This window comes from Macaca nemestrina, chromosome 8 (genome assembly GCF_043159975.1).
Source record: "Macaca nemestrina isolate mMacNem1 chromosome 8, mMacNem.hap1, whole genome shotgun sequence".
NCBI classification, from domain to species: Eukaryota; Metazoa; Chordata; class Mammalia; order Primates; family Cercopithecidae; genus Macaca; species Macaca nemestrina.
In genome coordinates this window covers 141,301,190-141,329,114 of record NC_092132.1, presented here as the reverse complement: position 1 = coordinate 141,329,114, position 27,925 = coordinate 141,301,190, and the positions used below count along the sequence as shown (strand labels likewise).

At 37.2% G+C, this 27,925-nt stretch overlaps 1 protein-coding gene across 7 annotated transcripts in view; it reads right to left on the bottom strand.

Moving 5' to 3' along the window:
* LOC105491127 (DLC1 Rho GTPase activating protein) overlaps positions 1-27,925 on the bottom strand; it is a 520,902-nt gene that overhangs the window by 302,934 nt on the left and 190,043 nt on the right. For all 7 annotated transcript variants that reach the window (XM_071068619.1, XM_071068618.1, XM_071068615.1 and 4 more), the window contains 2 exons: positions 14,371-14,520; positions 6,450-6,590 (listed from right to left, as the gene is read on the bottom strand). In XM_071068619.1, the coding sequence (XP_070924720.1) occupies positions 6,450-6,590; positions 14,371-14,520 (291 nt within the window). The remainder of the gene's footprint in view (positions 1-6,449; positions 6,591-14,370; positions 14,521-27,925) is intronic.

Genomic DNA, 27,925 nt, shown 5'->3' with positions numbered 1-27,925 from the left:
TAGGTATTTTTTATGCTGTTAATCTATTCAAGTCTAACCTATCATTCATTTATGTTCATTTTTTCCCATATTTCTTTTGGTTTTATGAATTCTGCTCCAGACACTTAATTAACCAGATTACTACAAACTAAACACAAGAGAGAAAAACAAGTTTGCCAGCCCCAAAAATTATTTAACTATTATGTGTTCAGAGCTTAGTATTATATATATAAAGATAAAAGTTATTCTCGACAGAATGAAATTCCAAGATTCAAAGTGGAAAGATGTGTATGAGGAGGTGACTGTGAAGATGGATTAACCCATCACAGACAAAACTGTCTTGAGTTAACATGTAAATGAATTGGAAACAGACGTCAGTATCTTAAAACAACAAGAAATGAGAGAATTTTGAATTTATTTGAAATATAAAAGAAATGGCTGTGGAAATATTTCTGTTTGGTCCAGAGTTAATGAATTGCACATTTATTTATTATTTCAAAATTCAGACTAGGTGAATGAAATCCTCTATGCTTTTAAATCATAGAATTCTAAGAAATATCACATTATAACAATCGTTGAACAATTTCCTTTTTAGAAACTTTTTTTCCAGCTCTCTCGTGGCTCAATTCTTCTTTAAAAAGCTATAATTTTGCCTGTTTTCCTTTCTCATAAACAATGAGGATCTTACCAACAGAAGCAAATCTTTCTTTAAAAATCCACATACTTTAATGTGATGGCTTTGTCATGTCAAAATAAAATTGCCACATTCAAAAGCATTACATCAAAAGACATTCTTTTCTAAGACTATTACATTTGTGTTTAAATGTTTTAATTAAAAACTGCATTAATTCCAATTTTTTGATGTTTCTGAAGAAGTTGTCTAAACTTCCCTTACAAATTCCATGTATATCATTTTTTCCTGTAGTATGTTGACTGTTTCTTTCCTCAGGATGTGAAAACTAATAATAACACATGTGATACCATAAAATACTATTTAAATTCTAGCCAATTTTACATATTACCTTGAATTCTTTCCCCAAGACTTCAGTGAAAATAAACATTTGCAGTTTCTACTTGTAAAAGAAGTACTTTATCTTTCTGTTTTGTTTTAAATATTGAACAGCATTAGGGAAAATTGCCAATCTTCTTAAAAAATTCATCTGAAAACCATTTAAGCAAACATATAGTATATAATAACATGGTGAAACAAAATAAAGCTATCACTAAAATTTTGCCTTTAAATTTAATTTTAAATGATACTTTAAAATGATGTGAAAGGTAGAATTTCAATATTAGTGTTTCAGTTTTATTACCTCTCACTCATATATCACAAGCACAGTGACTTTAGTTTAATGATCATATCTATGGGATATGTGATTGGATTTAGAAATATAAAACCTGGTTTACATTGAAATTACTAAGGGAAAACCTTGGTGGTTTTTCTTTTGTTTTTGGATCAGTTTTATTCTTGCTTATATGTGGTATAGTTGGAACAAATGCAAATGACATTTTATAGTTTCATAGAAGAATCAGTTTTCAAATATACCTAAAGTATGGCCTAATTTATTGCAAAGGTAATACCGTGCGATGATCCATTAGGAAATAAACCCAAACGAAGTCATCCTTGTCAGTGTACCTGCAGCATATTTATTATTTATAGCGAAGATGTTCACATGTTCAACACTGAGTTACTTCACTGAATAACTGACTGAACTATGAAAACTCAAATGTAGCATTTCTTTATGGGGAGTTACACAGTCTTTAAAATCTGATGGAGTTCTTGACAGTGTTCCCAGAAATGTGTAAATGTATACATTTAAAAATTATGTATAAAAATATGTAAAAGCATGCATATATAAATTATGCATGCATAATTTAAAATATAATTTTACAGGTTCAGGAATGTAGTTGATTAATAAATTCCAAAATAAGAATTTTTTTTCCTAATCCCTTGTGGCTAATTCATCATGGAGTAATGTCATACTCCCAATCAGACTGTCTTAGACATCTTTAATAAACTCTCCACTGAAATAGTATTTTATTGGCATTGTAATTTTTATTTTTAAGCAGCGCCACATGGAATTCTTTTTCAGTGGCAATAATTAACAAGTTGATCATTATTTGTAAAAGGCACCCATTAACCTTTGTTCTACCTTAGAAGCTTTTCTGTTTTGAAACTATTTCTCAGATCATTCCAGAGCTGAAACTTCTATCCCAGATACAAACAAAACTACACTATACATTGGTAACAATAAACAGATCTGCATTTGTTGTTTCTGTGTTTATCCTGAGCAACAGTTTTATACATAATTAATATCATTTATACTGACAGATTATATGATTACATAAGAACTTAATAATTACTAATTTGGTTCGCTTTAAAAATTCTGCATAGTTAAGAATTATTCAACACAGGCTTCTTGAAAATAACATCAAAATAACACTTCAGAAAATATGTTATTTTTGAAAAATAACATCTGATGCGAATATATATACACACACAAGTACACAAATATATGCATATATAATCTATTTTATGTGTATACATATATACACATTCATTCACACACATATACATATGTAAACATATATGTAAAATCTGTGGTGGATGTATGATTTAGAAAATGATGTTAGAAGCATGTAACCCACACTATGCTTTGATGAGCCAGGCGTTGTTTTTTATTGTTCAGTAAACCTTTTCTTGTTCACACTGAGTATTCAAATATTAGTGACATTTTGTTTCTGATATAATAACAGCTCAAGCCAATTTATATTAGTCCTGAATCCAGGTGCTAAGCCTGTGAATCTGGGTGTAGTATAGTGTTCAGGAGCCTTGAGGATCTGGGTACCATATCCTGTGTACTCTTGATGATGATCTTGGTTATTCTACACAGTAGAATGCTAGACTCTCCTTGTTCCTTCAGTTACTTATTTTACAAACAGCAATTTTTTGTCTTGTTATCTGGGGCTTGGCTCTTTTTTTCATAAATATTTGATTAATACTGATTTAATGAATATCTGTGCTTATAAGTAAAGTATCTTTAGGAAAAACAACTATCACAAAACCTCAGCGATTTTAATGTTCAGTTTTAAAACCTTTCATGAAACAATCCTATATTAATAAATACCAGGAACAACTCAAGCCACTGAAGAAAGAGTGATATCAGTGTACTGCTGTACATGAATCAAAGCACTTTACATAAAATGATACAGGGGCTGCGGGTTGTTTATGGAAGAGTCTAGTATGAAAGGTATTGTGAGACTGTGTCAAAAGAACCAAACAGAATTTAGGAGAGAAATTGATGAGCTTGGTGACATGACACAATAGGCCTCTTCTTTTTACTAATGTGTGTTTTGACAGTGGATAACTTAACATTTTAACTTTTTCATTTTTTTTATGAAATATATCTCAGAAATCTATATTAATGCTTAATTTTCAGCATGATCTATACATAGAATTAATGAAAAATCTGACGATGACTCATTGGTCCTATTCTAAGAATAAGTTTAAAAGAAAAATAATCTTATTGAAAAATAGGCATTTAGAAACCCAGAGACCTTACACACAAAAGGAAAGCCAAATTTCTGTGGTTGTTACTGTGGTCACCACTATAAACAGATTTCATAGCAGCAAATCAAAGGTAACCTTAATTATGGAATGAAGGTGGGCATGCTGTCAAATTGTCATTACAGAGCAGAGGATTAGTTCATTATAGTTTGATGTATTAAGTAGGTGTTCTTCGAATTTCATATTTCTACTTAATATTAAAATTAAAACTTTTGTTCATGGTAAAAAGAACAGCTCTGTAGGCTATCACAGTTTTCTCTCTCTTCATAAAGTATCTAGACTGCTATTACATATCATTTATTCCTTAAGCTCCAAATTGTGGGAGAAAGTATCTGTTTAATCTCCCATAGACAAAATTCTTCATTCTGATATTCCAACCAGAAAATTGATCCATGGCCCAATAATTACTTTTGAACTGTAGTGAAAAGGGTGTACCTAGAAGAATAGCAACACCAATAACAAGAAAAAAAGAAAACACCCCCACACAAATTGAAAAAATTATTCCCCTCAAAACAAAAGTGTAGCTTCATCCATGTCTGCAAAGGACATGGTCTCATTCCTTTTTATGACTGCATAGTATTCCATGGTGTATATGTATGACATTTTCTTTATCCAGTCTATCATTGGTGGGCATTTGGGTTGGTTCCATGTCTTTGCTACTGTAAACAGTGCTTTAATAAACATACATGTACATGTGTCTTTACAGAAGAATGATTTATATTTCTTTGGATATATACTCAGTAATGGGATTGCTGGGTCAAATACTTCTGATTCTAGATCCTTGAGGAATTGTCACATTGACTTTCACAATGGCTGAACTAATTTACATTCCCACCTTAAACCTAGATGGCGGGTCGATAGGTGCAGCAAACCACCATGGCACACGTATACATACGTATGTAACAAACCTGCACGTTCTGCACATGTATCCTGGAACTTAAAAAATAAGAAAAATAGGCCAGGCGCGGGGGCTCACGCCTGTAATCCCAGCACTTTGGGAGGCTGAGGCGGGCAGATCACGAGGTTAGGAGATCAAGACCATCCTTGCTAACACAGTGAAAGCCGGTCTGTACTAAAAATACAAAAATTAGATGGGCGTGGTGATGGGTGCCTGTAGTCCCAGCTACTTGGGAGGCTGAGGCAGGAGAATGGCGTGAACCCGGGGGGCGGAGCTTGCAGTGAGCGGAGATCACACCACAGTACTCCAGCCTGGGCAACAGAGCAAGACTCCATCTCAAAAATATATATATATACATATATATGTGTATATATGTATATATATATGTGTGTGTATATGTATGTACTTCTGTGTAACTGTATTGACCACATTTATAAACACAGGGGTAAGTGAAGAAAGACCAAGCAACTGCACACATTCTTCAACACTTTGTTATGAATTATGAGACACTCACTCACTGAAATTTGTATGTTCCAAGAGAGAAAGTGGATGCCATTGGTAATTATATCAGGGAGAAAAGAACTGCCCTGCAGGATAGTAGCAGGTGCTTTAAAAAATGAATTATCTTGCCAGTTCCTCCTATTCCCAATATATACAGTATTATTATAGCCTGTATAGCATTTCACTGTTTACATACTTACCTCCTTTTGCTGGAATGTAAGCTGTTTAAAGACAGGGAATATGTTTTATTCTTCTCCAAGTCTTTTTCACGTAGCCTAGTGCATGGCATGTAGTAGATGTTCAATAAATATTTATTCCATAAAAATGTTTTAGATATAAATAACATAAGGAATTTAATTTCTATGTAAATATTTAAACCATGCATATCTGTCATTTAAATGATATATTTTCATTCTTCTTGCAATTGCAGCAAATCTATCATGTTTTAAAATCAGAGCATTATCTTCTGAGTCCTATTTTAGACTTGACTTTTATTTTAAAGGCAGTGAACAAGCAATCCAAACTTGTTTTTTTGTGTTAAGCTACCATGGGCATAAAAAATAATACGACGCTATGATTTTCACTAAACTAGGAAAGGTTATTTTGGAACTACTGGGATTTTAGATATTTGAAGTGGTAATTACTTCCTCCATAAATGTTACCTTCTAGAGTCAAATACTATTTTCCTGTTGCATTTCAACTCTTTCCTTAAGGGAAAATGTCTTTTATTCACAATTTACACATGAAGCATTTCAAACCAGAGCAGTTTCCTCCTTTCACAGTATATTATACCATGTGGAATAATTTGTTTTAATAACATTGTAAAGTCTACTATAATAATAATGACAGTAACTTACATTTATTCAGTACTTATTCTGTGCCAATCATTTCACTAAGCACTTCTTATATGTGCTCTTTCATTTAATTCCCACAGAAAGTTTTTGATGTGGGTGATTTTATATATCTCTGTATATAAACCTATTATCTATCAATCAATCTATCTGTGTCTATATCAATCTAAATATCTTTATATAATTATTATCTATCCATCCATCTACATCTATCTCTATCATCTCTTTCTCTTTACCAATCAATCAATCTATCTGTCCATCCATCCATCCATCATCGTCTGTCGTCTATCATTCATCACATCTTAGAGAAACAATTTTCTAACTGGTAAGCAGGACAATAGCGTAGGGAAAGCCATCTCCAGATTTTGCATTCTTGGTTCTTTAAAGCTCTGAGTATCTAGCAATGAAATTTAATTAGCACGTTTTGAATAATTCTTGATACATGACTTGTTTCAATGAAGTACTTGTGTTATCATTTATAAAACAAACAACATGTTTCTAGGGTTGTACTTAATCAAATAAATTAAATATTGTTAAGTCGCTATGGCTAAGATTCCAACAGTATTTCTTCTATATTGAATGAATATCAACTCTTACCTGATGATCATCAACATTTACTCATAAAGACTGTTTGTTATCATTTAGAACTCACCATAGTCTTGGGTTTGGTTCCAGAATTGGCCACTGGGGTGGAAGATGGGAGGTCCGTGGGCTCAGTGTTAGAAGGCAAATTTACTTGTGTCTGATTTACTGAAATGGTGTCTGCTCCACTTTCAGATCCTGATTCCAGATCCTATTAAAAACAAATGCACTGGTATGAAGGATGTGCGAATGTTCCCAAATGCCCTTCTTCTTACCTCCAGCACTTTGTCACTTCTTCCTTCTCTCAATACACACGAATACACTAAAGAGTTGCTGACAACTGATACTGATGTGTCACACATAATGATGCATTATTTTGTAAGAACCATTGTGCTCATCAGAGGGTCTGCAAATACTTGAGAAAGAGGCAACATATTGTTTGGTAATTTAACAGCTTAGTGTGCATTGGAAGGGCCAGGAGTGTGGCTAGGTAGGGCACTGCAGAGAAGTTAGAAGGCAGAAACCCACAGCCACACCTTCCTTACTGTATGACCTTGAATCACTCACTGACACTCCTCTGGCTATACAGCGCTGCCCAGAGTTCCTCACAGGGACACTGGATTTCAAATACAAAGAGAGTTCTCATTTCTCCTTACCTCGATCTCTTCTATGTTCCTATTCAACCTCTATGGTGACAACTATTACGGTGGACTGGAATAGTTTAGCTCAAATGTCTATCTAATAAACTGAGGGCAGGAATTATGTTTTGTCATGTGTCATTCAATTCCCTTGTTTGAAAATGGGTATAATGATAGTAGAAACTCATGGAGTTTCATGAGTGTAAAGCAAAGTGCTTGTAATTGGCTCCTAATAATTTTCATTAAATGCTAGCTACTCCCATAAATATTGTTATTATTAATATTATTATGTTTTCTTAGCAACTACTACATAGTGTGAGGTCAAGACATGTCTGTTGAGTGGATATAATTACCTGGTAACCTCTGCAAAGGCTGTGCATTTAATATATCATATGCTTTCTTTGAGTTATAGGTGGTTAGATTGCACAGAGGAAAGGTGGGAGGGGGAAATTGCAGAGGGGGTGGAGCAAAGGCACCTATCACTCTAGGCTTTCAATCTGAGAAAACTGTGAGTTAAATATATCTATGTATGCTCTTCATACGTCTCAACTTTGCCATGGTTCACATAGTCAAATATCATGTCCTGCACCCCAACTCTCTGGTCTTAGCTTTGCCATTCTCTTGCATCTTGGTCCTATCTGCTCTTGGTCATTTCTTTTAATACAGTAAGCTGATGTCTACAGCAGGGACTAGGCCCTATGCTCTTTCTTGTCCCTTGTCCCAGTGTTTCCCTTTGCTGGCCCTTTCTTGTCACTCCGATCTCAGCTTGAATATTACTACCTCAGAGCAGCATCCGTTGACATTTTAAACCAAAGAACTTTCCTCTTTTCAACCTCTATAGCATATCATTCTCTATTTTACAATCCTCTTTGCTTGTTAATCTACTATATATTCTTTCTATCTATCTTTCTATCTATCTTCTATGAATTTACCTATCTACCTATCCATCTGTGCATCCATCTCTCTTTATAATTCTTGTCTGTCTTCCTCTGTTAGAATCTATGTAGAGCAGGGACTTCACCTGTCTTGTTTACTGATGTGTCCACAGGTGTTACTATAGTTCCTGGCAGATAGAACATGATCATTAAATACAGTTTAATGAAGAAACAACTAGACTGACAAATATTAATACCTTTCCCTTTTTTTTTTTTTTTTTTGAGACAGAGTCTCCCTCTGTCGCCCAGGCTGGAGTGCAGTGGCGCAATCTCGGCTCACTGCAAGCTCTGCCTCCTGGGTTCACGCCGTTCTCCTGCCTAAGCCTCCGGAGTAGCTGGGACTACAGGCGCCCGCCACCACACCCGGCTAATATTTTTGTATTTTCAGTAGAGACGAGGCTTCACTATGTTAGCCAGGACGGTCTCGATCTCCTGACCTTGTGATCCGCCCGCCTTGGCCTCCTAAAGTGCTGGGATTACAGGCGTGAGCCACTGTGCCTAGCCACCTTTCCTTTCTTAATTCTCATAATAGAAGTAATTTTATAATTTCTGCTATAAAATTATGTGATCAAAAGCATTGAAACTAAATTTTCTTCAGTTGGAAGGGTGCAAAAGACATATGCAGCAAAAAATAATGTTACATTCTCTTTAAATGTATGTGCGTGTCTGTGCGTGCATGTGTGTGTGTGCATGTGTGTAAAAGACATAACTCTGACCAAATATCTGATGCCTGGAGTGATTTTGGATCAGGGCCATGTCCTTTTTTTTTTGCATAGAAAAGACAAACAACATTTTACCTTAAGAATATGATTCATTACACTTTCAAATTGGATCAACATCAAGTAGTCTTAAATAGCAGATAATTTATAAACATTGAATGCATAGTCATAAGTAGCAGGTAATTTATAAGTCATTTCTATTTGACCTTTAGGTATATTAGAAATATTTTGCATTAATTTCCTGTTTGTGATTTGATTAGATAAATAATAGAGTAATCTTGCATCTTTCAAACCGTATAATGATTCCAAGGTGAAATAATAACTTTTAAAAACTCTACCATTTTTTGGTGGCTCAAGCCTGTAATCCCAGCACTTTGGGAGGCCGAGACGGGCGGATCACGAGGTCAGGAGATCGAGACCATCCTGGCTAACATGGTGAAACCCCGTCTCTACTAAAAAATACAAAAAGCTAGCCGGGTGCGGTGGCAGGCGCCTGTAGTCCCAACTACTCGGGAGGCTGAGGCAGGAGAATGGCGTGAACCCGGGAGGCGGAGCTTGCAGTGAGCTGAGATCCGGCCACTGCACTCCAGCCTGGGCGGCAGAGCGAGACTCCGTCTCAAAAAAAAAAAAAAAAAAAAAAAAAAAAAAAACTCTACCATTTTTTGCATTTTTACCTTTGGCAGACAAGGCTGTACAACCATTATCTGCTTCAATGTTCATCAACTCTATGTGGAAGGCACCATCATCACATGAGAGACGGTGGGTGAAGCCAAGGCTTAAGGTAGATAACTTGACCAAAGTCATATCCCAAGGCAGAGCTGGCATTAGAGCTCAGGTCTTTGTGACCCCAGAATTCAACTTTTTAAAGTAACCACCATGATATTCTGCAGGGGCCTCAAACACAACTAAATAAGTAATTTTAATAGGACCATCAATGTGTAGTTTAGTACAAATCTTTATTATTTTCTCTTCTGTCCTCTGTTCAATTTGAGAAATTACCCAAAAACTCTCCCAAGATCTTTCACATCCACTCTCTCCTTTAATTTTCCACTGCTACCATAAGCAAATCAAGCACTGAATAAACCCTGGGTATATCATTACGACTGCCAACTCATAATTTCCCTGTGACCCACTCCCCCACCTTGCTTTGTGTAATTAATCCTACAAGACATCTTCCTGCAAGACTCCATCCATCAGTGTTATCCTATGCCTCCAATTATGACAGGCAATGGAAATATAGAGCTCTCTGTGGGGTTTATATCATGGCAGGGACTCCAGTGATGTGTGTACTAGAAGTGCTTATACCACTCAACCCACTCAGGGAAGGGTGCATCTTGTGGTCCATTGGTTGTTCTGATCTGGAGATCATAAGAAAAGGTCTCACTGGTGACCCTCAATATGGAGAAGGGAATGGAAGCTGTGGTGATTCCCAGGGAGAATATTCAAAGCCAGACAAAGGGAGAATTGAGTCTAGAATCTTGATATAAGATTTCAGAGGCAGATGTATGAAGAGGAGCCATTGAAGGGTCTGGAAAGCAACCGTTGAAGAATACAAGGAAAAACAGCAGAGCGGCCAGAAGCCAGGAGAGGAGTGAAAGTGAAGGAAGAGAAGCAATTCAATCGCATCTGATGCTGTGGGGAGAGACTGAACAGGCACTACTGGATTTGTCAGATAAAACAAGCAGTGGGGAGAAATGATGGAGCAATAGCCAATGATTAAGAAAGAGGCTGTGTGTGATGGCTCATGCCTGTAATCTTAACACATTGTGGGGCGAAGGTGGGAAAACTGCTTGAGGCCAGGAGCTCTAGACTAGCCTGGGCAACATAGAGAAACCCCATCTCTTCAATAATTAAAAAAAAATATTAGCCAGTCATGGTGATATATGCCTATATTCCCAGCAACCCAGGAGGCTGAGGCAGGAGGATTGCTTGAGCCCAGGAGTTTGAGGCTGCAGTGATTTATTTATTGTGCCAGTGCACTCCAGCCTGAGCAACAAATATTAAGCATGCAAATTAAAAGAACAAGACCTTGGCTGGGCGTAGTGGCTCATGTCTGTAATCCCAGCACTTCTGGAGGCTGAGGTGGGCAGATCATGAGGTCAGGAGATAGAGACCATTCTGGCCAACATGGTGAAACCCTGTCTCTACTAAAAATTCAGAAATTACCTGGGCATGGTGGTGCATGCTTGTAATCACAGCTACTTGGGAGGCTGAGGCAGGAGAATCATTTGAACCCGGGAGGCGGAGGTTGCAGTGAGCCGAGATCGCGCCACTGCACTCCAGCGACAGAGCGAGACTTCATCTCAAAAAACAAACAAACAAACAAAAACAAGACCTTGTCTCTAAAAAATAAAAATAAATTATAAATCAGGAAAGAAATATAAGATGAAGATGAGATTAAAGTTTGGCTTAAAAATGAAGGGATGAACTAGGGCAATATCTGAAAGAGGGTCAAGAGAAAAAAAGAACAATTAACTCTTCCCCATCCACATCTCTTCTCCTACCCACTAACAGCAGAGTCAAACTAAGGAAGGATTTATTGAATAGGTAGGTGGTGGAGAAAATACAGAATGCTGTGGTGAGAGACTGCTTTGGCACTGCTGGATTTGTCAGATGAGAGAAGGGGTGGGGAGAAATGATGGAGCAATAGCCAACAATTAAATCAAGAAAGAGGTTGAGTGTGATGACTCATGCCTGTAATCCCAACACATTGGGAGGCCGAGGTGGAAAGATTGCTTGAGGCCAGGAGCCCTAGAACATACAGCTGGGCAACATAGAGAAACCCCATCTCTACAAACAACAACAACAACAACAATAACAAACAAAAAAAAACCCACAGCCAGCCATGGTGATGCATGCCTGTAGTCCCAACTATACTTGCTATAGAGAAAAAGGGTGAAGACTAGTCAGAACAGAGCAATGGAATTTGAACCTAAGTGAGAGTCTGAATAATTGGTAGAGCAAAGCAGGTGGGAAGGAATGGGGATGAGGGTGGAGACAGATCAGTATTAGATGACAGGAGCAACACATCTTTTATTGGTGTTGGAGGAGAGAAAGAGGCAAAGAGGCACCTATAGCTGTTTGCAGGTGTGATGCTGGGACATCTTTCAACGGTCTCATTTTTCTATGAGAAGAGGAAGGCAAGGGTGTTAAGAGGTAAGAATGCTAAGAGATAAGTGCAAGTAAGATTGTTGAATGGCTACCTTGAAATATGGGAGAAGATCCAGGGAGACCAAAAGATACTGCAGAACAGCAGGGGAGGCCCAATCGAAGGTGGTAGAGTGGTTCTGGCCTGTATGTGTCTGAACTTCCCTATGTATCAATGAAATATCCCAAGAGACTGTCAGCATTCCCTTAATTAAACATTGACTACAAAACTATTCCTAATTCAAACTTCAAAACATGTCATTATTAGGAAGAAAACGCCCTGACTGTCTGACAACCAGGGAATTCTGGTTCTGGAAATTGTACGTATCTCATTGTAAATAAAATATTGGCATGTTGGGAAGGCTTCTAATATAGCAGAATGAGCATAGGTTTTGGAGTCTGACAGATGTGCAAATCTCACCTGCTGGGTGACCTTTGGTAAATAACTCACCGCTCCCCATCAGTGTGAACACAGGTAAATTACTCATCCTCTCTCTCTGAAGCTCAGATTTCTCATGGTAGGACTGTCAAGAGGTTAAATGAAGTAACTTACATAAAGGTTAGCACTCACTAAATACTTAGTCTTCATCTCATCCCCTGTCCCCATTCATCCTACAAGATTGGCTATCTCAGTAAGCACCAAGAGACTGGCACACTGTGAGTGCCTGGATAAAATCAGCCTTGCAAAGGAGAAAACCACCAGATCCTGGGCTCTGTTGATTCATCAGGCCATAGCCAATTTATAAGGCTTTATCTATGCAGCCTCCTTTAAACCTTTATCTCTACCTGTGCTTTAATTTTTTTTTTTATGTTAAAGACATCCTTAAAGACTATATTATTCTTGATAGTTTTTATTATATGCAGAACTTATTCTGGCATTTTCTCATAAATATTCTCAAACTGGGTTGGAGTTGGGGGGGCAGTGAGTGTTTCACTGTGTGTCTTGTTCTTCCTGCTAATCTATAAATTCACAGTGAAGTATGAGGGTGGGGCAGAGGCAGTGTGTCCTCTGTATCTGGGTCAGTGCTCCTTGGTAGATGGTCAAGGTCCTAATCCTGCCATTATAATCCTCTTATTCCACCACACAATTATCAAAAGGAGTGGAAACTTCTGTGGGAAAATATTTGATGGTGAAAGAATGTTAAAATTAGCTTTAAATTCTAAGGAACATAAATAAAGAACAAGAGGTGACCCAGAAAAACATAAAGATCAAAAAGCAGTTTCCAGGGTGTTGGGATATGTCTTATTCATCTCTAGCTCAAGGCCTGGTGTGAGTGAGTCTAGTACAAGGGGGAGGAAGGAGAATTAACCATGTACTCTGTGCTTGATCCATGCAATACCTCTTACATACATTTTTTTCATTTATGCCTCCCAAAGAGCCATTAGTTAGGAAATAATATCTCTGTTTCTCACATGAACCCGCAGTTGAGAAATTAAATAATTTTATGTTCCCAGAAAGTCAGGTATAATGCTGGCATTTGAACTCAGACCTTCACACTCCAAAGTTCATAATGTTTCCACTGTATTATATTTGCCTATTCTGAATATATCTCTATTTACAGACCTAACAATTGTGATATTCCATGAGATAATGTGGGCAATATAAAATCCAGTTGACAATTTAAATGGAGGCAGAACAATATGTATCAAATCATTTGATAGACAACAGTTATATTTCAGTAGATGCTTAAATTTATATATATGTTTTTCTACTGCTTTGATTTCAGGTAAATACAAATTTCTTGATTTAATATGTTTATTATTGAATAACACAAGTAATACATGAATTGAACAGTGATTCATAGCTTAATTATAAGTAAACTCAACCATCACATTTCCTAGATCTGTACAAACTAAGTCATTTAATATGATGCTGATAGTAAATATGTAAAGTGTATAGTCGATCCTAGAATCTGTCTTCCAGATTTTGAGTGCTGGACTCTCAGAGGAGTGTCTGTATTATGTAAAATTGATGCATAATAAAATGAAATTCTCAGCTCTGTCTCTTTCACTGTATCTCACTAAGTGAATTTTAGAGTTTTCTCAAGTTAATCTCATCTAAATTCTTTCTTGTAGTGTGTTGGGCTAGCTCAACTAGCATCCATCCATCCATCCATCCATCCATCCATCCATCCATCCATCCAGTTATTCATGTAGCAAATCTATAATAGGAATCTTCTACTTGCAATACAAATTTGTGGGACAGTGACAGACATAGTACTTGCTAATAGAGTCTTTCTCATATCAGAGAAGACTGGCAATTAAGGAAGGTTCAATCACTACAAAGCATAATTTCCCAAGGTGACTTTCCTTCCTGTTTAATGAAAAATATATTCTTTTGTATCACCCATTTCTCTGTGGCCTCTTTGCATAGAAGTATGCCTAGAATGTATGCATGATGCATAGAAGTATTTTGGTTATCTTTATGGTACTGTATTGGAGTCATATGTTGTTAGATGCTATTAACAAGGATGTTTCCTTTGCAAGAGGGACTGTATAAAGTACAGACATACGACTTTTATGGAAAAATAAGTAGAAAGTGGAAATCTCACAGGAACGTGCCGCCGCAGGTTCACTGGTGTGCCTGACGGAGAGGAGCTGGTGCTGAGGGCATTCTCTATGTCCTGATCAAGCTGGTCCAGTTTCATAATCAGCAGCACCATGGAGTCCAGCCGCGCCCTATCTCGATCTTCTCTTATTTCCTGAGGAACAGAACATGTTGTTACTGAATCTGAAAGGCCATTTCTTAATAAGAATAAAACATTCCCTGTTCTTCAATGCGACAAAAGGGACGCTGGGTAATAGGCGGTCTTTAATTAGAAGAGAAGTTCCATTCTGTGTCATCAATGGGCTCTTCATTGGGAAGATATTGACCTAGTGCCAAGAAAGCATTTTACATGAATATTAAATATATATCTTATAAAGCAAAGTGCAATGAACAAAGAAGTATAACAACAATGAGTAATGGCATGTATTTACTATTTTCCCACTACTTATTTTTGGGAAAAGTTACATATTTTTCTTCTTTTTTGAGAGTACAACTTGATGATTTAAAAGGTACTAATAATTGTTTGTGGCTAGACATTTAGGGATGCATATGAGATAACATTTTTGGAAGACTCTTTTGCAGTATAGTAAAAACACTGGAAAAGAATTAAGCGAGGCAAGTTTTCTGTTTGCAGGGGAACAGTTTTCCTAGCATGGGGCCATTTACCCATGGCTACTTAAAGCTATATCCTAACTAAAATTTCTTCTTTTGAATTTATTTTCTTTCACACACTTTTATAAAACAGCTCCCACAACAATTTGTATTTTTGTAAATGACTATGGTTACTTACTCTCAATTCTCTATACTACAGACATGTATTGATAGAAATATTTTTGCTTATAGGAATAAAGCTTCTCATTGAGCCTATGGAGTTACTTGGGCATGACTCTACCATTCTGGTGTGTTTAAGTCAAGCCAAATAGTTCTAGGAATCTTCCAGATTCCCTGTGTTGTGCAAGGTATTAGGATGGGTTAGGGTATTGGCTAAAAACAAAAACAAAAACAAAAAACAAAAAGCAAAAAACAAAAAACAAAAAAAAACCCATAGAAAGCACAGTTAGGTTCTTCAAAAGGAACATCTACAGAGAAATGTCATGCACTCAGGGTCGGCTCTTTTGAGGCAAGTCATCATTTGTGACATGTTGCCATCCTCTCCATCTGTCTGATTATATTGATCTGAGTGAATCAGCTTTAAAAGGACCACCAGTGGCTGATCTCAGTGGGAAAATACATCTTGACAGAAGCCTGAGGGCTCTCAATACAATGGTGGCAGATTGAGGATTCACTTTGGTGATGGTTCCTTGTGAGATGAATCCGATGACTGCCCGAATCACAACCTCCTTTTTTTTTTTAATTTGCTGTTTATTTTAATCCTTCTAAATTTCCCCCAGCCACCATTAAAAGGCACCCCCAAAGAACAGGGTCTAGGACAATTTTGTGGGTTAATCTAATTGTATAGAACTTTCCATATCTTAAACAGCGAGAGCAGACTGTTAATATTACAGAGGCATTATCTTGGACATGTCAGATAATTGGTTTATCAGATTAAATTGGTCAATCAATTAATTAAGCTAACATTGGATATGTTACTTGAGTAAACTGAACTTGTGCATGGTTTAACAGATTAATGCAAATTGAAACAGCTAGCCCTGTTTTCACAAAGACAGATTAATTTTGAGAATACGTTAAGAATTTTTTGAGGCATGCTAATTCTTTCAGAATACCATGCTGCTGTTATTACTTCAGTCTCCTCCTATTGTCCCTGCTGTCTAAAACACTTAATAAGGCTGTGACAGAAAATTACATTTTTTTGTCATCATAAACTATTCTTGTAAAGGGGTCCATGATATTTGCCAACAAACAGACCTGATCCTTTCCATGCATCCTATCCCTCACAGCTACAAAACTTTGTTACATTCAAAGAAGTGTTATTGATAGTATGATCATGCTTATAACTTCTTTAGGTTAATTCCCTTCTAAATATTCCAGATAATGGAAAAATCTGATTAAATAGTAATTAAATCCCCAAAATCACTCCTCCCATGGGCTTCATTATATACTTTCTTTTAAACCAAAGTTGTGTTTGGCAAGAGATGATCTTTGCATCTGTATTTCCACATATGATTTTGTGTGATCGTCTTTCCTTTCTCAGTTATAATGTCCTCTAGGACAAAGATTCGATTTTTCTACCTGGCAGACATAAGTCAAGTTATACACTGCTCATGCAATTCATTTTCAGGAATAATAATAATGAAATCAATCGGAGCCACTGAAATAACACCTCCCAAAGCCTTAGAAAATATTTCTTGATATTTTCCAGCTACTACGTTAATGTTGGATACAGCAGTATATCCTGCAGCTATCCTAGACAGATCAGCAGTAGTCTCAGAAACAATTTGTCTTTGAATTAACTGGATGCTGACATTGTGCTTTAAAAACATTTTCAAATCCATGGGATGAAGATCAAATTATTTTAAATGATCTGCCAAAAGGATTGAAACCAAACATTCTTACTCTGTGATACTCCTTTAGAGAAATAAGCCTATTTTGATTCCTTTTTCTTCTTGGATGCATCCTTATTCACCATCCATTACATTTAGCCCGAAGGGTCAAGTACACAGACCAGTATCATATGTTACACATTCAAAAAAAACTTCACAAAATAGAATGACTGCAAACCTGATGCTTTGGATAAACACTATTGCTCTCGTTTTCAAAGTCCCAGTATTAATATTTCACAAAGTTTTAACCTTTCATATGTTGATGGCTACACTCCAGCAAATGTTTTCATGCCTAAAAACAGAGCAGCGTATTTGCAGATTTTGTCTAAGTGGACATCTACAGTGGACTTAAAAAACTCCCTGTCACTATAGTCCAGGAAGAGAAACTTCTTAACAAGTGAAGCTGCCTACTAATGAAATTAGTATTTCAGTAACCTCTGTAAATCAAGACCAAGATGCTAAATTCTCTTCCCTCTATCTTTCCTTCCTTCTTCCCTTCAGTCACTGGTCCAAGGGACTGAATATTTATCAGCAAGAAAGACAGATAAAATCTATGTTTTCCTGAATATTATAGTCAACCATAGGAAGACAATGAAAATCAACAGAGTCTTATGTAAGACAGTTTCAAATGGGAACAAATGTAAGAAGAAAATAAGTAGGGTAATGAGATACACAGTAACCGCAAGGTTGTAGCCTGGTCACAGAAGAGCTCTTTGCAGAAGTGAGAGTTAAACCATGATGAGAGAGAGGGAGAGGATGAGATGGAGGAGATGATAGAGATAGAGAGGCAGAGATAAAGACAGAAAAGAGAAAGAATAAGGAGGAGGAGGAAAAGAAAGAGGAGGAGAAGTGGGGGAGGAAGGGAGCAGTGATTACAAGGAAGTCAAAAAGGATGAGGAAAACTGGGAAAACAGTGTTCAAGCAGAGCGAAGAGTAACACAGTGATGTTAAGGAGGAAATGGGTTTGGTTAATAAGAGAAACAGAAAAAACAATAGGAAAGTTGAAGGAGGGGAAGTGAGAGGGAGAGGGAATGAGTGCTAGTGCAAAATGAGGCTGGATTTAAATAGGAGACACCATTTTTTGTTTTAAAGGTCACTATAAAGTGGTAAGTTTCATTCTTTGTGTAATGGAGACCACTGTCAAGATATAAGCAAAGGAGTGATTTAGTACATTTTATAAACTTTTAGATTTCTTTCTTTCTCCTTTCCTTCCGTTTTTCCTTTTTGAAACAAGGTCTCACTCTGTTGCCCAGGCTATACTGCAGTGTAGTGGCACGATCTTGGCTCACTACAGCCTGGATCTCTCAGGATCCAAGTGATCCTTCTATCTCAGCCTCCCAGGTAGCTGGTACTATAGGCACGTGCCACCAGATCTGATTTTTTTTTTTTTTTGTATTTTTTGTAGAGACAGGATTTCACCATGTTGCCCAGGCTGGTCTCAAACTCCTGGACTCAAGAGATACTCTTGTCTCAGCTTCCCAAAGTGCTGGGATTACAGGTGTGAGCCACTGCATCCAGATCCAGCCTAGGTTTCTTAATACATACAGTCAATCAAAATTTTTGAAACCTTACAACACTTTCCATCCAGCAATGCCCCATGACTAATGCCTGCTCTTTATCCTAAGGTTATTTTTTCTAGTTTTGGTCTTGTTATGCTGAAGTCTAAATTGAACACATATTCAATGACTGTAAAGAAATAACAGGTTATTTTATTACAAGACGCTATACGTTTTAAGATTAAAGTGGAATAGGAAAAGGCACTGTTTGGGGAGCATATTTCTTAGGAGCAGGAAATGGGTGGGCTATGGTATGTTGGTAAATGTTTAGCAACTGAATCTCCAAATAAAATGAAAGTCCTTATTTGTGAATTTCCGTGGGGTAAATACTCCCCTGACCCATTTCAAGCTGCCAACAAGATGTTACTGACTGCAAGGTTGGAAGAAATGTACACAATTGGCCCGTTTGAGCTGGTGTGAACCAGGGTCAGCTGGCATATGGTGACTCCAAAACACACTGGGGTAGGGGTCAGAAGGATGGAGAATTCTTCTTAGAATTTGACTTGAATAGAAACATTGATAGTTACAAATATAGTTATAATTATGGTTTAGTCAACATAATAACATATTAAAATAATGCATTTTATTTTTTAAATTACATTTATTTTCCTTAATATTGGAAGGAATTTCCTGGGCAACAGGGATTAACATTACTAAGGAATTACCTGAGCAACAAGGAATTTACCTTGTTGCCCAGGTAAATTTTAGTATGAATTGTAGATTTAAATTTTGTCTACTTCTGGGACAGGCATGGTGGCTCACGCCTGTAATCCTAGCATTTTGGGACGCAGAGGCGAGTGGATCACTTGAGGTGAGGAATTGGAAACCAGCCTGGACAACATGGTGAAACCCCATCTCTGCTTAAAAAAAAAAAAATGTGTGTGTGTATATATATATACATATATATATATATTTTTATATATATATATATATATATAAATAGACGGGCATGGTGGTGGGCACCTGTAATCCTAGCTACTTGGGAGGCCTGAGGCAGGAGAATCACTTGAACCTGGGAGGTGGAGGCTGCAGTGAGCCGAGACCGCGCCATTGTACTCCAGCCTGGGCAACGAGAGTGAAACTCCATCTCAAATTAATTAATTAATTAATTAATTTCATGTACTTCTGGAAGATTTTTTTTTCAGTAATGGCTCCTTTAGCTCTCTTCCTTGCTCTATTTATTATTTATGTTTGTAAACTTCTTTAAAACTTACTATAATTAACATCTTTTTTATTTCAACTTTTATCTTAGACTCAGAACTGCATGTGCAGGCTTGTTACATGGGTATATTGTGTGATGCTGAGGTCTGGGGTACGATTGATCATGTCACCCAGCTAGTGAGCATAATACACAATAGGTAGTTTTTCAACCCTTGCCTCCCTACCTCCTTCTCCCCTCTGTGGTCCCCGGTGTCTGTTGTTCCCCTCTTTATGTCTACGAGTGCCCAACAGTTAACGTATTTTTATATTCACATTTATACTTAAGTCAAAACACAATTCTTTAAGTTACTGATATGTCATTTGGATACTTCACTCAACAACAAATAATTCGGAAATATAAAAGTTCAAGGTTCCAGTGCCTTGATTTTGCAGATGAGAAAATTGAACCCCAGGGAGTTTTAAAAATCCTTTGGTAAAGTCAAGACTAGAGTCTGGCTCTTCCCACTCCCCTTCCTGTTAGCTTTCTAGTTCTACATGTTGGTTTCCCTCCATGTTAAACATCTTAAATTTTATGCCCACTTGGGTATCATGAATTCTCTCCTCAACTTCTGCATCCTGGTTTTTCTTCCTGTCAATATACAGAAACTGTGTTTTTGAAGAACGTCAATTACTACAACTTAATTGCAAGAAACCTGTGAAGTCGTCTTGCCCTGTTGTTTTCTTTTTTCTTTTCTTTCTTTTCTCTTTTCTTTTCTTTCTTTTCCCTTTTCTTTTCTTTTCCCCTTCCTTCCTTCCTTCCTTCCTTCCTTCCTTCCTTCCTTCCTTCCTTCCTTCCTTCCTTCCTTCCTTCCTTCCTCTCTCTCTCCCTCTCTCTCTCTTTCTTTCTTTTTTGTTCTTTTTTGGAGATGGAGTCCAGCTCTGTCTCCCAGGCTAGACAGCAGTAGCACAATCTTGCCTCACTGCAACCTCTGCCTCCCAGGTTCAAGCGATTCTCCTGCCTCAGCCTCCCGAGTAGCTGGGATTACAGGCTCCTGCCACCATCCCCAGCTAATTTTTGTATTTCTTTTTTTCAGTAGAGATGGGGTTTCACTGTGTTGGCCAGGCTGGTCTCGAACTTCTGACCTCGTGATCTGCCCGCCTCAGCCTCCTGAAGTGCTGGGATTACAAGCGTGAGCCACCGCGCCCGGCCTTGCCTAGTTCTTTAAACTTTTGTTTAGCAATCATTTAAGGTATGTTTATTGACCGTTATGTACTGTACACTGTTTTGGAGGAAGCAACCTATTTCATATTTGTGCAGCTATAAATTTTAAAAAAGGTTATAGTGTCAAATCCTGCCTTCCTCTAACTTCTCAGTTTCTTCCATAAGAACTAGACAGAAATAGCAGTGTCTATATTCCATGAAACAGTCTTTCAGATATTTGAAGAATGATGTGGTGCCCATGTTCTTTCATTTTTGGGTGAATCATCCTCAATTCCTTTAATTATTTCTCATATGACATGTTTTCAAATCCTCGTTAATTATGTTTACTCTTCTCTGGATATGACATAATTCTGTCAATGACTCAATTAACTGTTGGTGCCCAGAGTTAAATATATTACTCTATGTGTTCTCTGACCAGGGCAGACTAGGCAAGTGCTTCTCCGTGTTCTATATACCCTCTTTAAAGCAGCCTAAGAATTAAGTGCCTGTTTAGAACATGAACAGGCTATTCTTAATGGAATAGCCACAATCTGCTTTTTTAATGAGGAAAAAGTATTTAGTTGACTGTGAGCTGAACTTGAGTCAAAGCTGTGATGTATGTCTCTTTTTCCCATTATGCGTCTGTGTAGTGCTAAGAACAGAAACCTCCTGTTGCCTTGGGGACGGCAACCAGCTGCTGTCAAAGTTTAGATAATATATGTAGCTGCTGTGGAAGAAATTTCCAATTGTATCTCTTTCAGACATAGGTCAGTAGATACGAGGCAAATTAGGAGAGAAATTTCAACTCAATTTGATTTACTGTCAGAAACCTAAGATGTCCAAGCCCATGGTGGTAACCTGGAAATCTGAAAGAAGCTCCTAATTTACTTGGAAGAGCTATTTAGTTCCCAGGCAGTGAAGTCTCTTTGATTGCCGTGGTGTCTGGGGAAGATGAATAGGGTTTTTAGAGAACATTCTTTCCTAAAAGTGTCAGATTCTGTGAGGCTTAAACAACAGGAGTCTCCTCTCTGCTTCTTTCCTTCCATCCGGGACAGATAATCCCAACACCCCTCTTTCTACAAATGCTCTTAATTGAACAGCACAAACACAGCATGCACACAACATGGTTGGGGAGGAGGTGCAAATTACCGGACATTTTGCAGACTGGAGAAACACAAAGTCCAGAAAAGAGTGTGCCTCTCCTAGAGAGACACAGGCTCTGTTTTCCGAATGCCAGCATTTGGAAGAGAACCAAAAAAGTTCAGTAAAATACCCAGATGCTTGCAAATAGTGGATGATTGGTTGGGCAAATAGAGCACTGCTTGAACGCTTTTCTTGTCAATGAACGGTGGCATCACATAATCATTATAAATTAAATGCTAAACCAGGAATAGAACTAAAACCTCCTGATTCAAGGTTCTGGCCCCTATGCTGTCTTCAATTCCATATGCGTCTTATTGATTATTCTGGGCCGGTAATACTCCTTGCTCACCCGTGAAAGAAAGGCACCTTTTAGCAAAAGACTTGGCTCAGTTTCATCCTGAAGTATTTGATCTCTGGCCAGCTGGACTAGTGTAAAAATCTCATATTAGTGTTATATGTTTCATTTGACAATAAATTTCTAATTCTAGACTTTCCTTTCTTAAAATAATATCCTGTTTAAGAAACCAGAAAGTTATTAAGTCTCTTTTTTTAGAGCAGTGAAGATTTTCATGCAAATTGACACTAAGAAGCTAAAGATAATGTAATTATCCAAAGTCAGAATTTCTAGGCAAGTTAAATCAGTCAGTCTTAATTTTTATTCCACTGTGTTTTAATTTGAAACTTACGTAGACTAGCAGGAAAGAAAATAAACCAAGAATTATTTTCTGTTTGCTAGATATATTGCATTCAACTCCAAGTTCTAGGCATATTATCTTTTATTAATAATGTGTGCCACTCTGATTATAATATTAGGTCATGAAGATGGATAGATAATATTGTTATTTAAAGTTGCAACAAGCAATCTTTTAACTGACATGTAATCATTAATTAGTGATCATGGCTTTATATTATCTGTTTATATTTATCCCCTATTAATCTGCTTCCACTTAATAAGATGTGGTGAAGAAAATTGGTTTCTCTTTTGCTCAATTTTTAAACTCCAACTTCGCTTCAAATGGAGCACTGATTAGCCAGAACTTTCGTAAGTTGCCTACACAGTTTCCTAAATACTTTCAAAGAATAGTGATATAGCTCGTCCTGAGAAGTGTTCAGAAGTGGTAGGTGTGAACCAGGGGGAGAACCTATTCCAGAGAAATCTGAGCATGGCTTCCTCCATGCACTTCAAAGGCCCACTTTGGGGACTGGGATATAATTTCTGCCTAAATCATTTGGTAAGTATGCTGGAACCAGTCTTCCTTTTAGGTGCTAAAATTAAAGATTGTCATTCCGGTCACTAAATACATTACAGAATATAGGATCAGTCTTGCTGAGCTGATACGTATTCCATACTATCCTGCTTATGTGATATCTGCCAATTCCTGTGACTATTTTTTATTTTTATTTTTTACAATACTCAGTAACTCTTTGCTTTGGCTCAGGTTTTAAAGCAGACAAGACTTTTCTTGGTTTGAAAACATAAGAAAAATATCTGTTTAACATTGAAATTCCATAAATTGTTTTTAGGAATATTATGATGATCCTTCCTTTGCCATGAACAACAAAGAAAGACATAAGTAAGCATGTATTCCTTTTTCATTAAAAGGTACCCCTTATTTTTTTTAAAGTCTTGTATTGACCTGACTTCTGTCTACTTTTCTGCCGCACTGTTGTAACTCTCTGATTCAGCCCAGTGGTCCCCAAATGTCAATCATTCTGAGTCCAACAACTATATTTTCCTTAAAATTTGTAGTTATTTTTTTACCACTGTATCTTCCTTATTATTTTATAGCTGTATTTTTAATATTATATATACATGCTATATAATATATAAATAATGGGATCTATTTCTAACACATATTAAACTACACAATTATCAAAATAAAGATTCTTTATGCTATCTGATGTAATCTCAGTTAAGCCATACTATGTTTTAGGAAATGCTTTACTACAAGTAGAGAGCTTCTTTTGCTTTCTCAAATATATATAATCTTCTCCCTCATTTGCAATTTAAATTTGCAGATTTAGCAAATAAAACTATAGGATGTCTAGTTACATTTGAATTTCAGATAAAAAAATAATATTTTAGTATAAGTATTTCCAAATATTGTATAAGACAATATTGCATTGAACATACTGCAGCTCAGCATTTTTATCTGAAATTAAAATGTAACTGGGTATTTTATGTTTTATCTGGCAACTGTAGTTTTCATTCACATAATCTTCTTTCGGCTTAACACACTTCTTGCTGGGTCTATCCGAGGAAACCCTTGGCTTCAAGGGCAATATCACTCCAATGGAGAGGTCTCTCATAAGCTTGTTTCTTTGAATGAATAAATAGTATTTGTCTCCTTATGTTTAATTTTACAGCTTCGGTGAGTGGGGATTTCCTCTTCCCAGTATCTTATTTTATGTTATAATCCTGGGCAAATCTAAGAGTTGCCATTTTGGTTTTACTGTTTGTTTTTTGTTGTTGTTGTTTGTTTGTTTTGTTTTGTTTTGTTTTTTTGAGATGGAGTCTGGCTCTGTCCCCCAGGCTGGAGTGCAGTGGTGCAATCTCAGCTCACTGCAAGCTCCGTCTCCCGGGTTCAAGCCATTCTCCTGCCTCAGCCTCCAGAGTAGCTGGGACTACAGGTGTAAAGCATCACTGGTAATTAAAACAATGCTCATTAATTATGAATGATAATTATTACTTTTTCATAAAAAAGAAATCATGACCACACTCAAGTTTGACAATATTTTGGAAATAGAATTTTTTTGCCCCTTTGGAGAGTAGCTTGGGAGTCTCTATTGAAATTAAAGTAGAACATATTCTTCAACCTGGTAATTTAATTTTAGATACCTATCTTAGAAAATTACTTGCACACATGCAAAGAAAGTTTAATCGATATCTCTTTGTTGTAGCATTTTTTGCTAGTAGCCAAAAAACAGGAAATAACCTACTATCAATAGAAAACTTTAACTTAATGAGTTATGGCACCATTATTTCTTGGATCACAATGCAATAGTTGCATACGATGATGCAGATTCACATGCACTGACAGGGCCATGAGTAACCTACCTAACGCTTCAATGCAAGTTGGAAAAATGTTCCTTGGCGCGGTGGCTCACGCCTGTAATCCTAGCACTTTGGGAGGCTGAGGCGGGCGGATCACGAGGTCTGGAGATCGAGACCATCCTGGCTAACACAGTGAAACCCTGTCTCTACTAAAAATACAAAAAATTAGCCGGGCATGGTGGCGGGAGCCTGTAGTCCCAATGACGCAGGAGGCTGAGGCAGGAGAATGGCGTGAACCCGAGAGGCGGAACTTGCAGTGAGCCGAGATCGCGCCACCGCACTCCAGCCTGGGGGACGGACTGAGACTCCGTCTAAAAAAACAAAAAAAGAAAAATGCTCCCTTTGAATGGATACAGTCATGTGACAGGGTTCATGTTCAATGAGCAAAACACAGGTTGCCTATCAGCCCCCACTCAGCACTTTAGTTTGGTGTCCTTGCGCAGGGTATAACGTGCCCAACAGTACTTGGGACCCTGCTACTCATAAGGAAAGTGCTCTACAGAGAGTTTGCTAAGTAGAGAAAGAAAGGTAAAGAACATTCTATAGCAAGCTTTTCCAATCCGCAGCCCAGGAGAGCTTTGAATGTGGCCCAACACAAGTTCGTAAACTTTCTTAAAACATTATGAGATTTTGTTTGTTTGTTTGTTTGTTTTTAGCTCACCAACTGTCATTAGCGTTAGTGTATTTCATGTGTGGCCCAAGATAATTCTTCTTCTAATGTGACCCAGGGAAGCCAAAACATTGAACACCCCTGCTCTACAGCATAAAATCCTTTATATATTTCTCTCTTTCTCTCTCTCTCACTCTCTCTCACACGCACACACACGAGCACACATACAGACACATCCACGCAAAATTATTTGTGTGTGTGTATGTGCGTGCATATATATATATATGTATATATATATACACAAAAAATATCTGGAAGGATATCTGATATGGTTTGGCTTTGTGCCCCACCCAAATCTCATCTCCCCAGGTATTGAGGGAGGGACCTGTTCGAAGGTAATTGGATCATGGAGGAGGTTCCCCCACGCTGTTCTCATGAGAGTGTGTGAGTTCTCACATGATCTGATTGTTTTCCCCTGCTCTCTTGCTGTCTCCTGCCACCTAGTAAAGAAAGTACTTACTTCTCCTTAGCCTTCCACCATGACAATAAGTTTCCTGAGGCCTCCCAGCCATGTGGAACTGTGAGTCAATTAAAGCCCCTTTCTTTGTAAATTACCCAGTCTCCAGTAGTGTCTTTATAGCAGTGTGAGAACAGACTAATACAACATTCATCCTTGGGAGCTGAATATGGAAATGGGAGAGGGGCAAAGGGACTTACATGTTACAGTTTTAAACTACTCCAACAAGTACATGATGGTGAATTATATCAGTGATATAAAAATAAATGCTTATTGAAAGCAAAAACACACAAAAAATACAATCTAAAAAAAGCTGACACCACAAACACGAAAAAGCTCCCCACAAATTATATTCCTTAACTGCATAACACACTTTATAATATCTTTTTCATGTACTATCTTTTTACCTTTGTTGAATTATGAGGGACTAAAAGGTTTTGGTAGGTTCATATATTGACATACACTGAAGCCTTTAACATAATGACTGAGTATCCTTATTATTGATATGAAAAGATGTCCATATATTCAATAAATATGGTTACTAAAGTATACCTAAGATCCTTTCCATCTTTATGTGTATAGAAAATTTATCTTTGCCAGTTCAACTAACCCACAGCTAATTTTGTTGAGAACTTGGTGATGATCCCCTTTTGTGACCATCATTCTCAATATGTTGAATCCTGGCTTGACCAATTTAATGTATGATCTGTTCTTCCTATGACTCATCGACATTACAGTTTTCTTCTCATAGATTGCACAAATTCCTGAATATTTGCACTGTTTCTTTTAGTTCAAAGATAGAAAAGAATAGCATTATGACCTTGGCTTTCTACCATAAACCCAAACTGACATTTTCTAAGAAGTGACATAATGGGACTCTCTATGGAAAAGATAAGATTCAAAGAGACCTCATAAGTGAGCACATAAAATATAGTTAGAAGATTCTGCATAAGTGATTTAAAGCAAACATTCAGTGAATGAGCTAATACAATACATGCAATAAACTAAGAAAAATATCTTTATTTGACACGATGTTATTATTATTTTGGGGGGGGAGGAGCAGGGACAGAGTCTTGTTCTGTCGCCTAGGCCAGATTGCAATGGCTGAATCTCGGCTCGCTGCAACCTCCACCACCCAGGTTCAAGCGATTCTCCTGCTTCAGCCTTCTGAGTAACTGTGATTACAGGCGTGCACCACCATGCCTGGCTAATTTTTTTGGTATTTTTAGTAGAGACAGGGTTTCACCATGTTGGTCAGGGTGGTCTTGAACTCCTGACCTCGTGATCCGCCCACCTTGGCCTCCTAAAGTGCTGGGATTACAGGTGTAAGCCACCGCACGTGGCCCACGATGTTATTTTTTTAAGTCCGTGGCAACTAGTGCCATACAATGTGATTTGATGTAATAAATAAATCTAGTGATTTTATTTAGTGATTTAAGTGATTTACTAATAAGTATTTAAATTAATTAAATAAATTACTATTTGCTAGTGATTTAAGTAAATACATTTTGAAGTTTAAAAATATTAGTCACTTGTTGTGAAAAACTATTTCTTTAAGCATAAGCATATAAGGATATGTTTAATTTTCCCCTTCATCTTCTCAATGATATTTAAACAGGGTAAAATATTAAATTTTTTTTCTTTTTTAAGACCGAGTCTCGCTCTGTCACCCAGACTGGAGTGCAGTGACATGATCTCGGCTCACTGCAAGTTCCGCCTCCTGGGTTCATGCCATTCTCCTGCCTCAGCCTCCCAAGTAGCTGGGACTACAGGCACCTGCCACCATGACCAGCTAATTTTTTGTATTTTTAGTAGAGACGGGTTTTCTACTAAACT